At 47.7% G+C, this 19,415-nt stretch overlaps 9 protein-coding genes across 9 annotated transcripts; 7 read left to right on the top strand and 2 right to left on the bottom strand.

Moving 5' to 3' along the window:
* The first annotated feature begins 54 nt into the window (after positions 1–54).
* Positions 55–1,917, top strand: POJ06DRAFT_250013 (NUDIX hydrolase domain-like protein). The gene is made up of 4 exons (XM_056187236.1): positions 55–435; positions 521–747; positions 833–1,544; positions 1,608–1,917. Exons 1-4 carry the CDS (start codon positions 369–371, stop codon positions 1,790–1,792), a joined length of 1,191 nt encoding a protein of 396 aa, XP_056044411.1. The 5' UTR covers positions 55–368; the 3' UTR covers positions 1,793–1,917.
* Positions 1,918–1,985: 68 nt separating this feature from the next.
* Positions 1,986–3,429, top strand: POJ06DRAFT_250012 (Ribokinase-like protein). The gene is made up of 2 exons (XM_056187235.1): positions 1,986–2,556; positions 2,616–3,429. Exons 1-2 carry the CDS (start codon positions 2,254–2,256, stop codon positions 3,282–3,284), a joined length of 972 nt encoding a protein of 323 aa, XP_056044410.1. The 5' UTR covers positions 1,986–2,253; the 3' UTR covers positions 3,285–3,429.
* Positions 3,430–3,468: 39 nt separating this feature from the next.
* On the top strand, positions 3,469–5,400 carry POJ06DRAFT_250010 (Spt20 family-domain-containing protein). Its single transcript, XM_056187234.1, has 5 exons — positions 3,469–3,990; positions 4,047–4,141; positions 4,220–4,255; positions 4,307–4,391; positions 4,446–5,400. The coding sequence occupies exons 1-5, from the start codon at positions 3,582–3,584 to the stop codon at positions 5,291–5,293; spliced, it is 1,473 nt and encodes a 490-aa protein (XP_056044409.1). The 5' UTR covers positions 3,469–3,581; the 3' UTR covers positions 5,294–5,400.
* On the bottom strand, positions 5,401–7,296 carry POJ06DRAFT_250006 (nucleotide-diphospho-sugar transferase). The gene is made up of 6 exons (XM_056187233.1): positions 6,996–7,296; positions 6,780–6,940; positions 6,563–6,710; positions 6,088–6,509; positions 5,827–6,035; positions 5,401–5,769 (listed from the first exon to the last, which is right to left on the bottom strand). The coding sequence occupies exons 1-6, from the start codon at positions 7,141–7,143 to the stop codon at positions 5,466–5,468; spliced, it is 1,392 nt and encodes a 463-aa protein (XP_056044408.1). The 5' UTR covers positions 7,144–7,296; the 3' UTR covers positions 5,401–5,465.
* Positions 7,297–9,184: 1,888 nt separating this feature from the next.
* POJ06DRAFT_195677 (kinase-like domain-containing protein) lies at positions 9,185–10,337 on the top strand (the record flags this gene model as incomplete). The annotated part of the gene is made up of 3 exons (XM_056184999.1): positions 9,185–9,981; positions 10,040–10,174; positions 10,232–10,337. The coding sequence occupies 3 exons, from the start codon at positions 9,185–9,187 to the stop codon at positions 10,335–10,337; spliced, it is 1,038 nt and encodes a 345-aa protein (XP_056044407.1).
* Positions 10,338–10,731: 394 nt separating this feature from the next.
* On the bottom strand, positions 10,732–11,339 carry POJ06DRAFT_195916 (cytidine deaminase-like protein; the record flags this gene model as incomplete). Its single annotated transcript, XM_056185008.1, has 2 exons — positions 10,732–11,075; positions 11,255–11,339. 2 exons carry the CDS (start codon positions 11,337–11,339, stop codon positions 10,732–10,734), a joined length of 429 nt encoding a protein of 142 aa, XP_056044406.1.
* A 292-nt stretch (positions 11,340–11,631) lies between these two features.
* Positions 11,632–15,097, top strand: POJ06DRAFT_280928 (Frag1/DRAM/Sfk1 family-domain-containing protein; the record flags this gene model as incomplete). Its single annotated transcript, XM_056189915.1, has 12 exons — positions 11,632–11,676; positions 11,737–11,782; positions 11,835–11,952; positions 11,975–12,054; positions 12,113–12,229; positions 12,280–12,492; positions 12,541–12,667; positions 12,761–12,793; positions 12,848–12,932; positions 12,984–13,029; positions 13,080–14,351; positions 14,406–15,097. The coding sequence occupies 12 exons, from the start codon at positions 11,632–11,634 to the stop codon at positions 15,095–15,097; spliced, it is 2,874 nt and encodes a 957-aa protein (XP_056044405.1).
* Positions 15,098–15,670: 573 nt separating this feature from the next.
* Positions 15,671–17,754, top strand: POJ06DRAFT_249990 (CRAL-TRIO domain-containing protein). Its single transcript, XM_056187232.1, has 8 exons — positions 15,671–15,850; positions 15,923–16,016; positions 16,077–16,087; positions 16,227–16,374; positions 16,431–16,604; positions 16,664–16,792; positions 16,850–17,001; positions 17,056–17,754. Exons 2-8 carry the CDS (start codon positions 16,011–16,013, stop codon positions 17,291–17,293), a joined length of 858 nt encoding a protein of 285 aa, XP_056044404.1. The 5' UTR covers positions 15,671–15,850; positions 15,923–16,010; the 3' UTR covers positions 17,294–17,754.
* A 160-nt stretch (positions 17,755–17,914) lies between these two features.
* On the top strand, positions 17,915–19,391 carry POJ06DRAFT_196171 (uncharacterized protein; the record flags this gene model as incomplete). The annotated part of the gene is made up of 5 exons (XM_056185014.1): positions 17,915–17,993; positions 18,064–18,133; positions 18,200–18,278; positions 18,356–18,494; positions 18,559–19,391. 5 exons carry the CDS (start codon positions 17,915–17,917, stop codon positions 19,389–19,391), a joined length of 1,200 nt encoding a protein of 399 aa, XP_056044403.1.
* Positions 19,392–19,415: the final 24 nt, after the last annotated feature.

Genomic DNA, 19,415 nt, shown 5'->3' with positions numbered 1-19,415 from the left:
CTCAAGCACGGCGTGCGTTGAGCCACATATTGAGCCGCACGCACTATCCGAAGCAGCGTAATTGAGGTATGATAGTTGCTCCATTCCGCTAAGGTACGGAGTGTACTAACCCGCCGTCGGACCCAACAGTTATCAGCAGCTTGCAGGTCAACAGGACTTCCATTAAATCGTCCAAAGTCTGCAGATTGGAGGGATATAGACTCGGCATTGCATCTCTTCTTACTCGTCAGGGCAATTGCAGGTAGTAATTGCTCGTAGTGATAGAGCCGAGCCGGTTTGCTTCTGCTTAGTCAAAGCCGCTCTGTGAGGTTCACATTAAGCCAGGGCACCAACTCCGATTTCGACACCGAGGCAGGTGGTCATTCGATATGACAAATTCTTTAGTTACTCCTCTTACAAAGAGGTATGGAGAGTCCATCGATACTTACTTCTCGGGTAAGTGGTGTAAATTGACGTTTGTGGTAGTTTGGGGAAGTCTGGTATTGGTCAGCAACAAAGCTAACAGCTGTGATTTCTGCAGGAAGTCCACTCAATCGAGTGTCATTCTTGCGGGACAACTACGCCTTCCTCTCCGATGCTCTTACAAACCCTACGACGCGGTTTTTGCCGATGCAAAAGCTTGAACCGTCAATTTTCCCCGATACTGGTCTCCTAAACACGTTAGTGTATGACGACCTTAAAGATGCCATTGGAAACCCGTTCGAGAAGCCAGAGCCAGAAGCGGTCTCCGCCTGGGATTCTTCTAAGGTATAATATCTTTTATCGGAGTGAATTCATGTCGAAGTGCTGCAAAATTATATTCTTAGGCAGTTGCTGATATGTGGCCCTGTAGGAGAGTCCTCTATTAGTCTTCTTGGGCATTGACGAGTCGAAAAGCGGTGGTGTTACCTATGGGAATTACAGTGGTCGAGCCTACTTCGCACTGGATGTTACTGTCCCCGTTGATTCAACGACACCATACGCTACCGCACTTGCAGATATTGTGGACAAGGTAGAGGCTACAGGAGCGCCATTCACTCCCGTGCGTACGCAGTACGTCCTCAACTACTCTGAAGCCGCTATTTATGCGCAAGCGCGATCTTACATGGACTGGAATATCAGAAACCCGTTCTGCGCCGGTTGTGGAACTCGGACAATGTCGGTTAATGGCGGTGGAAAGCGAGTGTGCCCTCCGACCGATCGCGGTGTCGCGAAAGGTCCATGTCCTACACGTGGGGTCGTCACTAATATTGCTTTCCCGCGCTCAGACCCCACCATTATTGTTGCAGTTGTTAACTCTGCCGGTGATCGATTGTTACTTGGTCGGAACAAGCGATTTCCAGCTGGGTTTTATTCGTGCTTGGCTGGATTCTGCGAGCCGGGTGAAAGCATCGAAGAGTCTGTGCGAAGAGAGGTCTGGGAAGAAAGCGGTGTCAAGCTTGGAAAGGTTGCCATTTATGCCAGTCAGCCGTGGCCATATCCTGCCAGTCTGATGGTTGGAGCAATTGCGGAAGCATTGCCCGATGGAGAAAGTATTCATTTGGAGCACGATCCTGAGCTGGGAGGTAAGCACAGCCCTTAATCTGCGTGTTCAATATAGTACGTAGTTACTAACTGGTTTATTTCAGATGCTCAATGGTTCCCTTTCTCTGTCGTGAGGGATGCGCTGACAATTGCGGAAAGGAAGAGCAACATTCTTGATATATCTGGCGAGCCGACGGAAGCGCCGATCAAGGTCCCACCAAGCAAGGCAATTGCACACAATCTTATGCGTGCAGTCGTTTTTGAAAATGCTCATTTGCCAAAGATTTAAGGGAATGGGAGGAATTTAATTGAGTTGAGTTGCCTAGTAAATTGAAGGACGACGGGGTTTTAGATAGATTTGATCATGTACAGGAGGACATGCTATTTACAAATATATGTCATACTTCATTTGGATCCCTTCGTGCCCATACGCATGTAAATGTAGATGCGGCATTGCCACCTGCTCCATTTCCCAGCGGCAGGTACAGAATTTTAAGCTGGACGTATCGTGTAGATAGCTATCGCCAAGTGGTGGAGTCGGCCGATGGTTGGGAGTTCCCCCAACCCCGATATTACGTTTCGAGATTGCCAGCTCAACCAACCGACTGCCGAGCAAGATTTTGCGTCGGGACAGAAGATCGGCAGGCAAATGTCAAGAAGTATTTGATCTGAAATCAACAGCTTCGCAAGTGCGGAGCCTCAGCTACTGAACCCTTTGGAGGCCAACTTGTCTGATAATCGTCAAACCATATGCCGCACGTTACAGTATTCGGATCACTGAATTATGATCTTGTAGTGAGCACTCCTAGAGTGCCACAAGGAGGAGAGACAATTCACTGCGACTCCTTCGCAACACATTGTGGTGGCAAGGGCGCGAATCAGGCACTGGCCATCCGGAGATTGAGTCCCCCAACATCTGTCGGTGTTCGAATGGTTGGCCGTGTAGGAGAGGACGCATTTGGACAGCAATTGAAATCTGGATTGGAGAAGGCAGGTACGAATGTTTCGCTGGTCGAAACCGTGCCCGGAGAGTCAGGTGTGGCGGTCATCTTGGTAAGTTCGACAGGGACACGCAATCTGAGGCAATATCGACGACTGAACAGGTGATTTAGGTAGAGCGAAGCGGCGAGAATCGAATTCTGGTCAGTGCGGGTGCCAACGGAACTTATGAGCCCAAAGATGTCAAGCTGGACTTATTTAGAGTGAATGGGCAGGCTCTTACCGACTATCTTGTTCTCCAGAATGAATTGCCGCTGCCAGTGGTTCTTCGCGCCATCGATGTTGCATATGATAGCGGCATTAAGATAGTATACAATCCGTCACCAATGGAACAATCACTATTGACTCCAGAGCTGATTTCCAAAATCTCGTATCTTGTGGTGAATGAATCGGAATTGGCTGCATTGATACAAGAGGACTTCGATATATTGGACTTTTCGAATTACGATGCTCTCATTGAGCTGGTCAAGAAGGTTCATACCAAGTATGACTTTAAAGGTACAGTTGTAACTACTTTTGGGGGACATGGGACAGTCTATTCTATTTACGGTGCGGAGAGCGTATTCGTGAAACCGTTCAAAGCGAAGCAGGTGATTGATACGACTGGAGCCGGAGATAGTTTCCTCGGCGCATTTGTAGGGGCAGTGGCGGACGGCAAATCCGTCCCGGAAGCCATAAAATGGGGAGCTGCAGCAGGATGTTTGGCTGTTGGGAGGCAAGGAGCTGCAGATAGCATTCCAATGCTATATGAGGCTCAAGTTTTAGTCGAAAGCGGACATTAACTTCGTCCGTTTTGAGACGCGAAACTGCTCTAGCTTTGTAGAATAAGAGATAGATACGGTAGTTAAAAAGTTGTTGTACTTTTGTATATTTAGAGACAGATATCAAGTATTGGACTGTGAATTTAGATTTGACAGTAAAAATGCGATTTTGGCTCAATAAGCATGCCTAACTCGGCGGATGTACCAACAATTTCCTTTTTTGTCGTTGGGAGGAAACTGAGCGCCGAGCACTCGAGGTCATCACGACCTCGGTTGTCTGAATTCTGTAAGCCAGTGTGCACACATCCACGCAACAAAATGGTCTCCACTGCGTCTAAGACGCGTCCCGGGGGAATCAACAATACTCATCGACCGGTGAATGCTTCAGCTAGTAAGACAAAGCCGGTAATCGCGAACGGGATCGCAGCGAAGTCAACGACAGGGACGCCAACGAACGCGCAGACTCCTACGGCTAATGTCAAGAAAATAAAGCTCACGCAGAAAAATTCTTTGTCTAATGGGACGAGTAGTTCGACATCTAGTTTAGCTACGCGAAAACCGGGATCAGCTAGCGTGACGACGAAGAGTCATCCGAACAACAGCTCGACGGCACCTATAATCTCGACAAATTCAACTGCAAACACTATCCTGAGAAACCATATAATCGATGACGAAACATATTACAAGGCTGGAGGAAAACGGCCGGCACTGGCTGAATACAAGTTTGGTGAGTGATGGAATTCTAGCGACGATGCCATGGTCTGACGGTCACTGTGGCTTTAGCTGAAACTAGCGAAGAGATTCTACAAAAATATAAAGATTTCCCACCAAGCATAGAATTTCACATGCACCCTACTCATTATCGCTTTGGCAATCAGGTACATACGTTCTTTTGACATGATGGCTTGGATGTCGCTTGTGCTTGTGACAAAAATATTGACGTGCAATTAATTCAGGATGCTATCATCCCAAAGAACAGTCCGCTGATAAAGGTAAGACCACGTTAGATTGTAAGCATCACTTGCATACTAAAATATTACTAGAACTTTTTGGAGCTTGTGGAGCTAGAGCAAATCCCGCCAGCTGCCGTGGAAGTCTTCAAGGAGGCTGGTGTGCAATACTATGAAGGTATAGCGTATGACGTGCGCGTAGAAATATTATGTCGGCTAATACGTGAGGAAGGTTGCATAATTTTACAGGTGTATGACCATCGAGGAAGCGCACCAATAGTTCCTTCGACACAGTCGGATTCGAGCCAGAGTCAGATCGGGGTTGTTAATTTAGCTACCTCTGCCGCGAAGGACCAAGGCTCGCAGAAGTCGGTAGCTCAAGGCAAACTCAACGCCGCTACTGGTAAGGCGACAGTCAATACAGGAAATAGCGCCAACAAAAAACCAACCTCAAAGCAAGCTGCTGCTGCGGCCGCGGCTGTGGGGGCTGAAAAACGAGTAGCGGGCCCAACGCCAGCTGGTACAGCATCCACACAGCCAACAATGGCGACAAAATCTGCAGCAATAGCCAATCCGCAGGCTGCAGTAGAGCCTAAGACATATAGAACTCTCTTACGACCTACCCCCCTTACAATGTGGTATGACATCAACGCTGGACTGGACGGCGCGAATAATCGGTTTTCAGACGCTTGGGCACTTGAGCTTGAATCGAAAATTTTAGCCGCAACGGTCCCTCGGTTAAATTTATCAGTCCCGGACGAGTCTGCTCTCTCGCCTCAGATCCCTCCTGTGCTGGAACTATACCCGTCTACTGTGGCGGTCCCAGATAAGTATGGTGGGCTTCATGCACCAAATCCCCCTACAAATGCAAAGCGGAAGCGGCCTTTGCATGAAGATCTACCACACCAAGGTACAGAGTATGAGGAAATGATGCTGATTATGGACGAAAGACCGCCAGCAGGTACTGGGCAGTTCTTACGTCTTGGTTTCGTCGAACAATGGAGGAGGAAGCGAGAGCGCGAGCGACTGCAGAGGGCAAACACTGCGAATAATAGCAATGCCGCAGGGCATCGGAGATAGCTGCATATTTGCGGCGTGAGCTTTGCGCTTCTTTTTCAAAAGCTTTAGAAGTGTGATTTGTTGTACTAGTAGTGCATGTACATTATATACTTAAGGGACGGGTCAATATTGTTCGGAACAATGTATTATACAATGCAAATTATGGAATAATTACACAACATGCTGGTCTCCATCAACTTCGGTCAAAGAGATCGTCGTCATCGGCGTCAATTCCTTCACCTTCACTCTCCACAAGTTCACTCTCGTTGACTTCATCATCGTCTTCATCTTCACTGTCATCACCATCCTCGATGGCTTCGTCTTCATCATCGTCTGAAATATCAAGGAGTCCTTCTGCAGAGTATCCGCGTAGGACTTCATTTTTGGACTGAGTTCCCTTCCGGACGACATACCGGCCCTCAACAGTGCATCCCACCAGCCGAGACTTGTCCTCAATTAGGACCCCATTGCCGATTATGCAATTGTCCAAGTGTACGCTATCATATATTGTTAGCATCGCTCTTTTAAATCTTTGTCAAACACTCCGCACGCACCCGTCACCAAGTACCACTCCATCCATAACAACGCAGCCAGATAACCTGCATTCACGACCAAAAATGCAGTCTGCTCCGACGATACTTCGCTTCACGCTAGTCTTCTCTTCCATAACCGTACCAATTCCAACTAACGAATCGCGACCTATCGCTGCCCCTTTAGCTGTCGCTGTGGTTGGAGGTGGAATATAAGAGGATTGCCTGAGAATCTGACAGTACAATCAGAGATGCTCGTACAGGACAGATTTGAGTATTACGTACCAGACGATTGGCCTCCAAGTAAGCCGAAACAGATTTGCACCTTATAAAACTGGCCTCCTTTGGAACCACATACATGCCTATAGTGTGTCGGTCTGCTGATTTGACATGTCGCCATGAATCCCTGGCAATATCCCGAACGACTGATGTCCATGGCTTTTTCCACTTGAGAGATTCTCCACTGGCGCCTTTTTCTGAAGTGACTGCTGAACCAGCATTTGCATCTCCGAACTCGTAGTCGAGAGCTTTTCGGGAAAACACGTAGATAAATGTTTCGAGCAATGATGTCGATATAGTAGCCTGTGGATATTCCCACAACATGGACATTCGGACGTGAAATTGATTATTCGCTTTCGGCCGAGGATAAATATCCAGCAGCTGAGGATGGCGATTCGAAATAGGAGTGTGAATTGTAAGATTTGGCTCTGGCGCTAATCATCAGTTTAAATCCTTAATTTTTGCGGGGCAGGTCAGATACTTAATGTTTGCTTGTCCAACGTATCTAAACTATTCGTGTACCATATTCCAGTACCGATAGTCTTCAAAGGCTGATTTCTATGAATATCGACGACGGTTTGGGGAGCCAGATCAGTTATAAAATCGCATGGGAGCAAAATGAAGTCGAGCTTATTCCACAGTTAGCTCCAGCTTCATGCTGCAACTTCCACAGCATCATAAAGACTTTAGATATATACCTTGATCTTGTCCTTAAGAGCCTTTACTATGAATCCAGTTTCGCCATCGTGAGCGACAACCTCAACCTTCATTGACTTGCTGGTTTGCATTGAGTTGTATCCGAGTGCAATATACTGTGAAATTGGCTGCTCCGCGCCCGAGCTACACACCACAATGACGGCTGAAACTGAAATTAGAATTACTCTATACTATAGCCGATAAATTTGTAAGCGTACATGACAATCCTGCTCGCTGACACCACTCCAAAGCATAATAAAGCATTGGCTTGTTAGCAATTGGTAAAAGGGCTTTTGGCAATGAAGGCGAAACCAACGGTGCCAGACCTGTACCCGGTCCACATAGTATAATTGCTTGAAATTCCATATTTTTGGGACCTGACGGTCAAAAACAATCTGGACCAGTCCCAGTATGTAGAATTGTGGTGTCGGCGTCGTCCGCGGTGCGTTCGTTGGTTCTGGGAAATATTTTCTGAATGCTCCGAATTGCATTTTTCCTAGGTTCAGCCTTCTACACGACTCCCGCCCAGCATTCAACAAGGCGAACCACTCTAGTGATTTAACTTGAGAAAGAGGACACTCTCGTATGAGATAACACGAAGACTTAATATAAGTCGCTGCACTGCTTGTAGCGCCTATATGATCTGATCCATCGATATCTTCGCTCGCCAAGTTGTTCATTTTATAGGTTTTGTCCTCAGCACTACTACGGATACTATCAGCAAATAGTGGCGACGATGTCCACCAGCTCGTCACACAAACGCCGACGACGAGATCATACTCCAATCGGCTCTCATCGCTCTTCTGGCCATGGCGACTATCACAGGCGTCCACCCTCGCCAGCGCCTCCGCGGCCTGTATCATCATACCGGCCGCAACAGTCACGAGCATCGGGGGCATCCACGGCTGCGGGAATTGGGCACACGTCTACGTCAACTTCGCACCAGCGCCGTACTTCCTATGAGGATTATGACAGATCGCGTCACTCGTCTTCGCATGGCAGGGAGAGCTCAAGCCGGTCCGGTGGTCGGGGCAATGATGATTACCACGGTGACCGGAACGGAAGAAGCGGCGTCAGCTCTGGTTCTCGGGACAAATATCACGGGCGCTACTCGAATGGGTATATCTCCAAGGACGAGGAGTGGGCTGCAAGAGCTGGTGCGGCTAGCGAGGTTAGATCTAGCAGAATAGATCGATATAAATCATCGTCCCGGTACACGCCTCCACGGCAAACCGACAGTAATGGCGCAGTTGGCAGTGGTGGTAGTAGCATTCGGACAAATGAATATGGTGCAGTAGGAAAATATGAGAAGCATGGATTCGATCCCACACCGTCAACCACCTATCGGTATGACAATCGAAGAGTCAGGCACGCCAGATCCCCCCCGCAGGTCGCATTATCACAGGATACGTCATCCATGTCTGGCAGAATACGATTTTTTGATGAGGCTATGGCCAGCGCCAGTGCAAATCGCGTAAGCGATGGTCATATGCCATCATACGAAGTTCAAGTGACAACTGCTACCGCCTCGGAATATTCAGATGATCGATCGGATGACTATGGGTCTCGGCGATATGATGACAGAAGATACGGCAGCGACGACACTCGGTATGATGATGCTCGGAATGATAGTAGATACGATGATCGCATGTATAATAGCGGCCGCTATGATTCTTCAGGGAGTTCATATGACGCCGGTGGATACTATCCCCACCCGCACGATTATCGACCTCCTCCTCCCAGCGCACTAGCATACTCTCGCACTCGACAACCTTTTTTTGAGGATTATCATCCCCCGCCTCCTGAAGCCACTATTTTGCCTCCGGCGAATGGGTCTGGATATTATGACAGTCGGCACCATTTCCCTCCCCGACCGTCTCCCACCGACGATCGGTCCCCCGAATATGCATACAATTACGAGTCACATATGGAGTCAAGATTATCGCAGCAGGAACAACGCAAGGCCATATTGGAGGAGGCTACGGATGACCCCGGCCTAAAACGACGGCGCACTCGTTTTGATGTTGTCCCGCCCGAAAATGACGAGTCTTTGACAGCCACAGCAACAACAGCTACGCAGTCAGAAGCTCGTAAGCCTCGGCAAGATGACCAGGTTCTTGGACGGCTGAGCAATTCCTTGCCAAAGGACTCTTCTGAGAAGGTTGCAACCGTGGGTACATCAAAGGGATTCAAGAAGACTTTTTTCAAGATTCCAAGCGTCAAAGAGAACAAAGAGAGCAAGTCTCGCAGGGGTAATGTCCGGAGAGATGGGCAAAACGGCAATTCTAGGCCTCGTAATGGCGATTCTGGTCCGGAAGACGAGAATCGCAGTGGCATGGGCAGCAAGGATTTACAGGATCGTACCGACCAGCAAAGAGTTACGCCAGCGCGGCCCGACAATGTACGGATGAAGTCTTCGAAGCCTGAGGAACGCACTGGATCAATATATGAGCGGAAGGCTCAAGTTGGGGAGGGCACGTACGGTAAAGTTTACAAGGCCGTCAATACAGTCACAAACGAGATGGTGGCTCTGAAGCGGATCCGAATGGAGGCGGAGCGAGATGGATTTCCCATTACAGCCTTGCGTGAGATCAAGTTGCTTCAATCAGTACGGCACGAGAACGTTGTTTCGCTGCTTGAAATGATGGTTGAAAAGAGTTCGGTGTATATGGTGTTTGAGTATATGGACCATGATCTTAGCGGCATTTTGACTCACCCTAACTTTGTGTTGGAACATGCGCATATCAAACATCTTTTCAAGCAGCTACTCGATGGACTGGCATATCTTCATAAGCGGGGAGTTCTCCATCGTGATATCAAAGGCTCGAATATTCTTCTTAGCAACTCGGGACAGCTAAAACTTGCGGACTTTGGATTAGCACGATTTTACAATAAGCATAAGGCTACCTTAGACTACACAAATCGTGTGATTACATTGTGGTATCGACCACCAGAACTTCTTCTCGGTGCGACGGCCTACGGAGCTGCCGTGGATGTCTGGGGCGCTGGCTGTCTAATGGTCGAGCTATATACTCGAAGGGCCATTTTCCAGGGGCAAGACGAAATCCAACAACTGGAGGCCATTTACGATATTATGGGGACTCCTACCAAGGAGAACTGGGCTGAAGTAGAGAAATTACCATGGTATGAGCTTATCAAGCCGTCGCAAGAAAAAGAGTCTCGATTCCGGTCGATGTTCGAAAGGTAAGGAGATGCCGAAAGCTCTAGATTTCGAAGTCACAACTAACTTCGCGGTTCATAGTGTACTTCCTCCATGTGGACTGGAGCTAGCAACGCAGCTTTTGTCATTGGATCCAGCCAAGCGGCCGTCGGCTGCTGCAGCGTTGGAAAGTGACTATTTTACTACGGAGGAACCTGAGCCCGTAAGGCCAACGGGGTGCGTCAAATTTTACTTTTATATACACGGATTTAACCTAAGGCTAACGGAATGTAGACTCGGTGATCTTGCTGGAGAATGGCATGAGTATGAATCCAAGCAACGACGAAGGAAAGAGAAAAGTCAACAGAGTAAGACCTCGGACGCTGACAAGCGAATATAGCTTCATCTTAGAGCTGTACGAGCGTACTGGCAGGATAATTTGAAATGACAAGAATTTCATTGTAATAAATATTCAGGCGAGATTTCTATTTGTTGTAAATATGTTAAACTTGGGGATGCATGGGAATAATGTTGGATTTAGTTCTGCATTGAAAGGAACGTAGGTTGAATGGATATTCAGGAACGATATATTGAAATATCTAACAGTTATATGCATTAATAATGGTGGTTCGGACCCTTCACCAGCCAGCTGGTACAGACATAATTGCAAATAGAGGAACTTGGGGTTAACTGCACGCACAGTCTTTCTGACAGTCTTTCATGCAACGCATGAATATGGTACCCCTTAATGTACATTATGAAGATAGTGAATGAAATCACGTAATTTTCTTTCTTTAGTGTCCACGAGTCGCTGCCTCGAGACATTCTCTCTCCAGTCCATTGACGTGAACATATTGGATTCCAGCGGCTTCTAGCTTTTGCTTGCCAGCATTATTCTTAATGAACGTATCTGGCTCTATCACACCAACCTTCACAGTTCTTAATATCCCCGACTCAATTATCCGGTCGACACAAGGTACGTTTCCGCTTAGCCGTTCGCTGCACGGCTCCATTGTTGTATATATCACCGCTGACTTTAGGGGAGGCAGTTCATCATCTGTGAGCTTTTCGATGGCGCATTGTTCGGCATGTGTATTGCCAGGTAGTTCACGCGAATAACCAGTAGATAGTATGATATCTAGAACAAGAAAGGAGATTGGCAAGAGAGATCCAGCTGAAGAGAACTAAACATGACGCTGGCCTTCCATTTCACTTCCAAACTTGCGTCCTCCCCCAATGGAACACCGCCATTCCGTAGGATCAGATGAAACCCATACTTAAACTATTTACCTTTATCTGTTGTGTTGCCTTCTGCACCTTTGGGGAGAAGGATAACAGCCCCGACACAATAAGCCGTTGGTGTCGGAACACATTTCTTAGCTTCTTGCAGAGCGAGAGTCATGTATATGAGATCTTGTGACATTGGTCTTATGGTCATATTATAAAGCAGAAAAAATTCCCGTCACAATATTGAATGGGAACATCGACTATTTTTATACCATCGACCAGTGACCGTTGCTTATACTTTTGTCACCTAATCCGGGTAAGAACAGTGGCCGAACTCAATTGCGATCAGGCACAGTTGCTCATCTTGCCTGAATCATACGAAGAATACATTTTCGAGACAATTCGTGTTCACCCAATCACCGTATATATTGGGGCCGCCAACCTGCATTCCGCGTATTGTTGGCACAATGTCGTCAGAAAAGCGGAACAAGCCCGGCTCCGTGGTGGCATCCGTACGTGCACATGCGTAGTGATTCTCCCGTCGAACCTAGTTGACAGTTGTTCTTTTATAGGCCAATGGCAAATGGGTTTCATATGCTCATACTGCATTTGCAGGATGTAGGTGTAGTGGACATAGTTTAGCTCTTGGATGCTAATTGCCCTTGTGCAGATGCATTTCTCAGCGCTTTAGTTTTGGGCATGACCCTACATTTTCATAAGATTGTTCGCAACGAGTTCTACGGATATCCAGATGAATGGCTAGTAGTTCGTCAGGTGACATTAAGGGAGTATTATCTAATCTAGGGCCAGGTTTCCGTCAGTTTCAGCTACAATAGGAGATCGCTATCCGGAACGAAGTGTCTTCCAAATATTCATTGCTGTCACAGCTGGTACGGCCTGAGCATATTGTAATTAATTCATTTTCTTGTGACGCTGACTGAGATTCAGGACCGCGGTTTGCTCTTATATTCTTAACTTACCTCGTGAACGCGAAGCCCGGTGCATTCTTCCCAAAGGTACACGCTATGGTCGGTTTATTGCGGACATTCACCTGCGGTGGATGGGGTACGTTGATGTTTGACAATCGCTCTATGAATTTGGGCTGAACTGAATAGTTTACATCACCTCTACCGATGATCACGACTGGCATGATATTTTTATGATCGCCTATCTGCTGTTAACCATTCCGTGGACTATTGGGGGAATAAAGATATCTACGAAAGGCAAGGCTCTCAGATGGCGCAAGGTCTTTGGTATCGCATTCTACGTCATGATTATCCCTCTTGTTTATTTCTTCATTCAGCATAAAATTAATCACATCCCGGGAGGTACGTGCAACCGAATTTTCTTGCCGTCAGTAGTCTGACGAATGACAGCTTATACAACATACGCGTTCTTTGAATGGTCCTTGATCTTCTTCGATGTTGCATATGATTCGGCTTCGGTGTTTGATTTCAGTGCATTTGAGATTAGAGTGATAGATATGAATGGAATTACAGCAGGGTATGTGCCACAATTTAATGTATAATATAATGCAATGTGGAGTTTTTTGTTCGTTTAAATATTGTGTATATTAAAACACTATTTCTTATTTAGATTTCCACCTGTAAGAAAGTCAGCGTCAACCAGGTCAGTATGACCGTCCTAATAGAATACATCAGTATTTCGCTAATTCTTATGAAGGGATCTCAAGCATAACGATACGGGGCTCTTGACCGGATTCAGCATCGGCGGGCTACTAGGATTTATGATTAGCGTATACAACTCGGTATGATTGATCTGTATGCGATGAGAAGTCGGCGCTGACAATAAAATGCAGTTCATCTTTTGGTCCGTCCTCACGTCACTGGGAGTCTTGATTTGGTGTGAGTGCGGGCGTGGGCTTCGTGAGTGAATCAACTGACTCGATATTCAGACTTTCCACTATGGTATATGGGAATTAGCGGCTACGAAGTCACGCTTCTATCTAGCATTGCCCCAGTCCTTCTTGGACTGCCATATGCTACAAAATTTTTCGCCAAGTTTCCTCAAATTGCTCAACTTGGTCAACTCATTGGTGTCGCAGCTTATCTTGTTCCCGGTCCCAGCGACAGACTTCTAACAGTTACTGTCGGTGTCATATTTGGCACAATCGCGCTCTCTATAGAGTTTTGGAATGTCACCGCTAGACCGTTTTTGGGTCTGTCTAAGGCTACCGCTTTCTCAATTGGATTTATTCTGTCCGCTATTGCGAAGTTCGCATTCTATGCCAACAACCCAATCTGGCCTATAATGCACGCGGAAAATAGTGGATGGAACAAGACCGGACTTGCTCTTGGCGTTATTGCTGCGTTGTTGGCTACTCGTCCACAGGCAGGTGCAGTTGATGTTGTCCCATCTTCGAAACGCGGATGCTTTGTTTGGTCTGCATGTGGGTTGGCAGGTCTCATTTTTAACCTGCACTCTCTCTTGTCTGATTCCAGCACTTTGGCATACTGGGTCTGGACCGGATATCCGGTCACAGGGCCTCTTCCTGTTCCGCACGGTGCCATTACGATCTGTGCAATGGCTCTTGGAGTTTATATCGGTGTCGTGGCCAAGCCTGTTTCCAGTAGCTGGACAGGGTTTATAATTGGTTCTATTGGTGCTACCGTACTGTATAGCTATGAGAACTGGACTGGTTATTTTGGTGGTCTTGTTCTGACAGTATACCTGTTGTCGATTGTTCCTGCCTTCCTCGAGTCGGCTTCTATCCACTCCCCAGGACGTACCTTTGGACTTGCGTTTTTCCTTTATGATCTCCTTGTTCTTGCTCACGTGTGGGTGGTGGCGTACGCTTTCGTCCCCGGTGGTCCGTTGCTCCGTGAGCGTACCGACATTGTTCTCGGCAGCGCGATGTTCCTGATTGGTTTGGGAGTCTACGGCGCCGGAAAGGTTCCTACGAGCGGTAGCTCGAACGCGAAGATCAACAGTATAAACTTCTACAAGGTCCGCTCGTTTGCTCTTATTTGCCTCACTTCGCTGTCTGCTTTGGCTGCTTCTATTGCGTACAAGCGATTGTCGATGGAGACGCCCAAGCCTTACAATCCGGATGCTAAGCTCATGACTGTCGGTATTTGGACTATCCACTTTGGCCTGGACAACGATATGTGGGCGAGCGAGGTGAGAATGCGTGATGCGATCCGAGACCTTGAGATTGATGTTATTGGTGAGATGGATTATGCGTAATATTATTCTAGTAATGTATTAATAGTCGTTCTAGGTCTCCTAGAGTCGGACACGCAGCGTATAATTATGGGCAACCGAGATCTGACCCAGCAGATTGCGGAAGACTTGGGAATGTACGTCGATTATGGTCCAGGACCCAACAAGCATACATGGGGTGCGGCGTTGTTGTCCAAATTTCCGATCCTTAACTCGACACACCACCTACTCCCCTCGCCTGTTGGTGAGCTTGCGCCGGCCATTCATGCTACACTTGATGTCTACGGCAGTCCAATCGATGTTGTCGTCTTCCACAGCGGACAAGAGGAGGACGTGGAAGACCGACGGCTTCAGACCGCTGGTGTCAGCGATATAATGGCTAGTAGCTCGAATCCATTGATCCTGTTGAGCTATTTGGTTACCAAACCTCTGGAGGGCAATTACAATACTTATGTGAGCGAGAAGACAAGAATGCACGACATCGACCCTTCGGATTGGGACCGATGGTGCGAGTACATTTTGTACAGGGACATCAAGCGTGTCGCATATGCTCGTGTCAGTCGATCGACGATTACCGATACGGAGATCCAGACGGGAAAATTCGTTATCGGCGATGATCCTACGTCAAGCAATGCCCAGATCCCAGAGTCCGAGGTGCCCAAGGAGTACCACTATCCAGCCATGTTTAGAGGCGAAGGAGTTCGTGGACATAGATATCATGTCTTTGACGAGCCAAGATACTATCAGTGACATGATATGAGGTTTTTTTTCTTCATTATGCTTATTAGGGCGGTCGTCGATATGTAGTGGACAATGTAATTGCTATTACGAAATTGTCGCCGGTTGTAATTGGACCGAGTTGTACATGTAACATCAGTAGGTATTCTGGGTATGGCAAGATAAGAAAGCAAGATGTAGAATGAAGTCCAAACTGACGAATCCCATTCTGATCCGTGCCAAACTCTCTGATGTCAGTATTCTCAACGTGACGAGGCAAATGTAAAAATGTCGTGATCACTCAACTGTTCGCCTATTCCGTCCATGATATTTTGCAATTGCATCGGGTTAGAGAAATGCGAGGAGCAGATGGCAGATGGCGAGGTTGATATTATCTCTTAATATCCCGTCGGGTATCTAGTGATTGTGCCAAGCAGGCTGCGCACGCAAGTAAACCATAGACAGCCCGCGAGTTGACTATAGATCAGTGATGCGGAAATATAGTTTTGTCCTCAGCCAAACTGACCCAGAAACAAATAAACTGGAATATATAAATTATAGCCCGGGCAACGAAGCCGCCGGATGTGATGCGTCGCTACGGCTGGTGGGTGCGTTGCCCTGACGCCGCCACGATCTTTGTGCATCGACGCTCGCTGCGTTGGCTCAACCGGTCCTTTTAAACCCTTGTGCTTCCTATCTAGGTACCGCGTTAGCTCGCTCAGTCAATAACCTCCTTTCTGACTGTGTAGGAGAGCTAAATTGTTTTTTGTCTTGCAATTAGTATTGGTAAGTGGATTGTTATCCTACCTGACCTACGCGTAAATGCGGTCGTGCTAATCAGCGTGGCGGAAGGAGTAGTCGCTCCGGAGTACATATAGACTTCAAGACGCGATATAGAACTTGCATCTTCGCTTAGGCATTTTTTTTTCATTAGGTTACATTCGATATGATGGTATGGACTGGCTGAATAGATAATGCCGTACGGTAACATGAGTGCTGACCATGCTTCCAGGAAGAGTCCAGGTACGTTCGATGTCAACAGAAATAGTCGCATTGAGCGTATCTATGTTTGTTCGGGATCTTTCTCAAGTTGCCGTCACTGCATTAGAGAATACCGAATAGGTTGCACTATGTGTAACCCTGAGACTAACAGGTGCTTTAGCAACAAGGATTACCCATTGACTTACGGCCCCGGCGCGCCATCAGGTTACCCCGGCAATGTTTCGCCGGAGCAACAGGCTAAGGTTGGCATGCTTCGGAACGAGTTGAAAAGTAGCGGTTGTACAGATAGACTAGACGATGCTTCGTTGGTAGGTCCCTTTTCTGGCTCCTAGAATATGTGTTGGGAGACTCACGCGGTGTACAGCTTAGATTTTTACGCGCGCGCAAATTCGACATTCAGAAGGCAAAGGATATGTTTCTAGCATGCGAAAAGTGGAGGAAAGACTTCGGTGTTGACGAAATTGTGGCCAATTTCCATTACAGTGAGAAGGCTGAAGTTTCCAAGTATTATCCGCAGTACTACCACAAGACTGATGTCGTATGTAGACGAATTGACAGTATCGACATGGACCTGTTGCCTAACTAGAATATGTGTAGGAAGGAAGACCAATCTATATTGAACAGCTTGGCTCTGTCAATCTTACAGAGATGTACAAAATCACGACTTTTGAGCGGATGTTGCAGAATCTTGTTTGGGAGTACGAGACTTTCGTCTTGAGTCGTTTGGTATGTGCTTGGCAAAGCATTGTCACAGAAAATTGCGCTAACGTCGTGATGAACTAGCCTGCGTGCTCACGCAAGGCAGGACATTTGATTGAGACATCCTGCACAATTATGGATCTTAAGGGAGTCGGCATTTCCAGCATTCAGCAGGTTTACCAATATGTTCGTGAAGCGTCAGTTATCGGCCAGAATTACTACCCTGAGCGTATGGGGTAAGTACCTATCATGGCGTTGCCTTGTTTTCATATATCCTAAAGCGAAATTAGTAAATTCTATATGATCAATGCGCCGTTTGGTTTCTCGACTGCCTTCCGAATTATCCGGCCCCTGCTCGACCCTGTCACAGTCTCGAAGATTTTTATCTTGGGAGGCAACTACCAGACAGAGCTACTGAAGCAGATACCAGCGGAGAACCTTCCGACAAAGTTTGGTGGAAAGTGCGACTGCGAGGGTAGTTGTGAGCTGTCTGACGCGGGCCCATGGCACGATCCTGAGTACATGTAATCCCTAGAATAAGAGCGTCTATCCATTAGGTCTTTCAAATTAGTATATAAACGGGTTGTTATCGGTCGCGTTTGTGTATGTGCAAAAGAGAGAGACGTTGTGGGTTTGCTCGCCTAAGAGAATTGTTGTATAGTTGTTTTCATCTTACTTGCTTAAGCCGCGTTTCTACCTAGTCGTATGTTGCACGTTCTTATTTTGTTGTATCTTCATGTATGTACTGTACTTTACGTACTTCTTTTGGGTAAATGATAAATGAACACACACGCTTGCCCTATTCTGGGGACGCCACGGGACTGCCTCTCGACGTTTCTAATATTAACCAACGAGCGAGTAAGCGTATGGAGCAGCGTTGGCGAAACCGACAGCGGCGCCGCACTTAAGCCACACAGACGTATCAGACGTGCAGAAATACGGCATAAGCGCAATGCGGCTTTGGGCCGGCCTGTGACAGAACAAGCTGTGGCGCGCGCATACGCGTCGGTCGGCCCGAACGGTCCGACCTCCTGAGTCGCAGCTGTTCGACGTATTAAGCGCCGGTTCGGCGAACCTGCACGAACGACATCATTGTCATTTGCACTTACTACAACGAACAAGTATTTTTTTTTGGATACGATATACGGTATGGCCACGAAGCAGATAGTTCGGTCGATCAAGAACGTCACGAGTGGGTATTCCCGCCCAGAAGTCAAGGTCCGGAACGGTGAGTGGCGCAAACCTATACGTTGACGAAACGATATGTAGTCGACATTTGCTGATTCGCATGAGAATAGCTACCAGTAACGATCCGTGGGGGCCAAGCGGAACCGATATGGAGGAGATCGCACAGCTCACTATCCACAGGTATGCTCTGATTGTAGAAAGATCGACTGGAATGCCGGAGACGGGAGCTTATGTCGCGTGATGTAGTGATACGTTCTTTGACGTCATGGATATGTTGGATAAACGACTCAACGACAAAGGCAAAAACTGGCGGCATGTAATGAAGGTACGTGACGGTATTGTTTAGAGCCGGTGAGTGATGAATCGGAAGCTGAGCGTGGTACTGACCAAGACCCGTCCTAGGCATTGCTGGTGCTCGATTATTGCCTGCACGTTGGATCCGAGGAGGTCGTGCGCTGGGCGAAAGATAACATATATATCATCAAAACCCTGCGCGAGTTTCAGCACATTGATGAAGATAACAAGGATCAGGGAATGAGTGGTTCGTCGAGTGTCGGATTTCTTTGTGTCAATTCGAATACTGACGACAGTGTGATGTGATATAGTCCGCACAAAAGCAAAGGAAATCACGACGTTTCTGCAAGATGATGAGAGAATTCGATCAGCGAGGGCTAATAGACATTTGATGAGGGAACGACTGCTGCGGTCTGGGTACGACGCTTTCCGGGATGAAATTGAGCCTGCGCAAGGCCGGAGGCGAGCATCTACCTTGCCGCAGCGGAGTTCGTTTGATATTGAGAAGGATATTGCATCCTTGCGTGCGTCCCACGAAAGTAGAGTCAATGCCAAGAAAGAAGGTCAGGCTGAGCGACAGGCGAGAGCGCGTGCCGCGTCGGCAACGGACGCTGCTCGTGTGTGGCGGAAAGATGAGCAAGAAAAGCAGCGGCTGAAGGAATATATGGATCAGAAGAACAGTGAGCTTCTATTTGGAGCCGTAAGAACCGATCCGCAGCCACAGATGCCACAGCAAACAGCGCAATCGACCGGACCGGCCGCTTTCCAGTATGCTCAGGTTCCCGGGTATCAAAGGGTGCAGGCACAGTCTGCGCAGCCGACCGGCTATCACCAAGTAGTGTACCAGCAACCTCAAGCTACTGGCACTTACGCGTTTGTTCACGCAGCTGACCAGCAAAGGATACCTCAGCAGTATCCTCAGCTCACCGGTCAACTACAAAATCTGCACACAGCCCGGCCACTCGTTCCTCAGTATACCGCTCAACTGCCTCTACAATCATACTCATCGACTGATATCACGGCTCAGCCTGCCAATCAGGGCGCTCAGATGCCAACTAGGCACCAGTTGGTTATGCAGCGCAACCAACAACCCGTCCAGCAACAGTGGCAACCGCAGCAGCCATTGGCAGCATACTACGGCTAATTTTCATCACGCCGAAGTGATCAG

Source organism: Lipomyces tetrasporus, assembly GCF_029532465.1.
Source record: "Lipomyces tetrasporus strain NRRL Y-64009 chromosome Unknown POJ06scaffold_4, whole genome shotgun sequence".
In the NCBI taxonomy this organism is placed as follows: domain Eukaryota; kingdom Fungi; phylum Ascomycota; class Lipomycetes; order Lipomycetales; family Lipomycetaceae; genus Lipomyces; species Lipomyces tetrasporus.
Note: the sequence above shows the minus strand (reverse complement) of the source record. Positions and strands in the feature narration are given on the sequence as shown.

What these genes read in the sequence shown, in the direction of transcription:
- POJ06DRAFT_250013 (XM_056187236.1), top strand. Translation starts at nt 369, where the DNA reads ATGACAAATTCTTTAGTTACTCCTCTTACAAAGAGGTATGGAGAGTCC. An exon ending in CATCGATACTTACTTCTCGG is followed by an intron (nt 436 to 520) that starts GTAAGTGGTGTA and finishes TGATTTCTGCAG; the next exon opens with GAAGTCCACTCAATCGAGTG. An exon ending in GCACGATCCTGAGCTGGGAG is followed by an intron (nt 1,545 to 1,607) that starts GTAAGCACAGCC and finishes GGTTTATTTCAG; the next exon opens with ATGCTCAATGGTTCCCTTTC.
- POJ06DRAFT_250012 (XM_056187235.1), top strand. Translation starts at nt 2,254, where the DNA reads ATGCCGCACGTTACAGTATTCGGATCACTGAATTATGATCTTGTAGTG. An exon ending in CAGGTGTGGCGGTCATCTTG is followed by an intron (nt 2,557 to 2,615) that starts GTAAGTTCGACA and finishes CAGGTGATTTAG; the next exon opens with GTAGAGCGAAGCGGCGAGAA.
- POJ06DRAFT_250010 (XM_056187234.1), top strand. Translation starts at nt 3,582, where the DNA reads ATGGTCTCCACTGCGTCTAAGACGCGTCCCGGGGGAATCAACAATACT. An exon ending in ATTATCGCTTTGGCAATCAG is followed by an intron (nt 4,142 to 4,219) that starts GTACATACGTTC and finishes CAATTAATTCAG; the next exon opens with GATGCTATCATCCCAAAGAA. An exon ending in TGGTGTGCAATACTATGAAG is followed by an intron (nt 4,392 to 4,445) that starts GTATAGCGTATG and finishes TACGTGAGGAAG; the next exon opens with GTTGCATAATTTTACAGGTG.
- POJ06DRAFT_250006 (XM_056187233.1), bottom strand. Translation starts at nt 7,143, where the DNA reads ATGGAATTTCAAGCAATTATACTATGTGGACCGGGTACAGGTCTGGCA. An exon ending in GTTGGACAAGCAAACATTAA is followed by an intron (nt 6,510 to 6,562) that starts GTATCTGACCTG and finishes GATTAGCGCCAG; the next exon opens with AGCCAAATCTTACAATTCAC. An exon ending in GGAGTGGTACTTGGTGACGG is followed by an intron (nt 5,770 to 5,826) that starts GTGCGTGCGGAG and finishes AATATATGATAG; the next exon opens with CGTACACTTGGACAATTGCA.
- POJ06DRAFT_249990 (XM_056187232.1), top strand. An exon ending in GACTAGACGATGCTTCGTTG is followed by an intron (nt 16,375 to 16,430) that starts GTAGGTCCCTTT and finishes CGCGGTGTACAG; the next exon opens with CTTAGATTTTTACGCGCGCG. An exon ending in CTTTCGTCTTGAGTCGTTTG is followed by an intron (nt 16,793 to 16,849) that starts GTATGTGCTTGG and finishes GTGATGAACTAG; the next exon opens with CCTGCGTGCTCACGCAAGGC.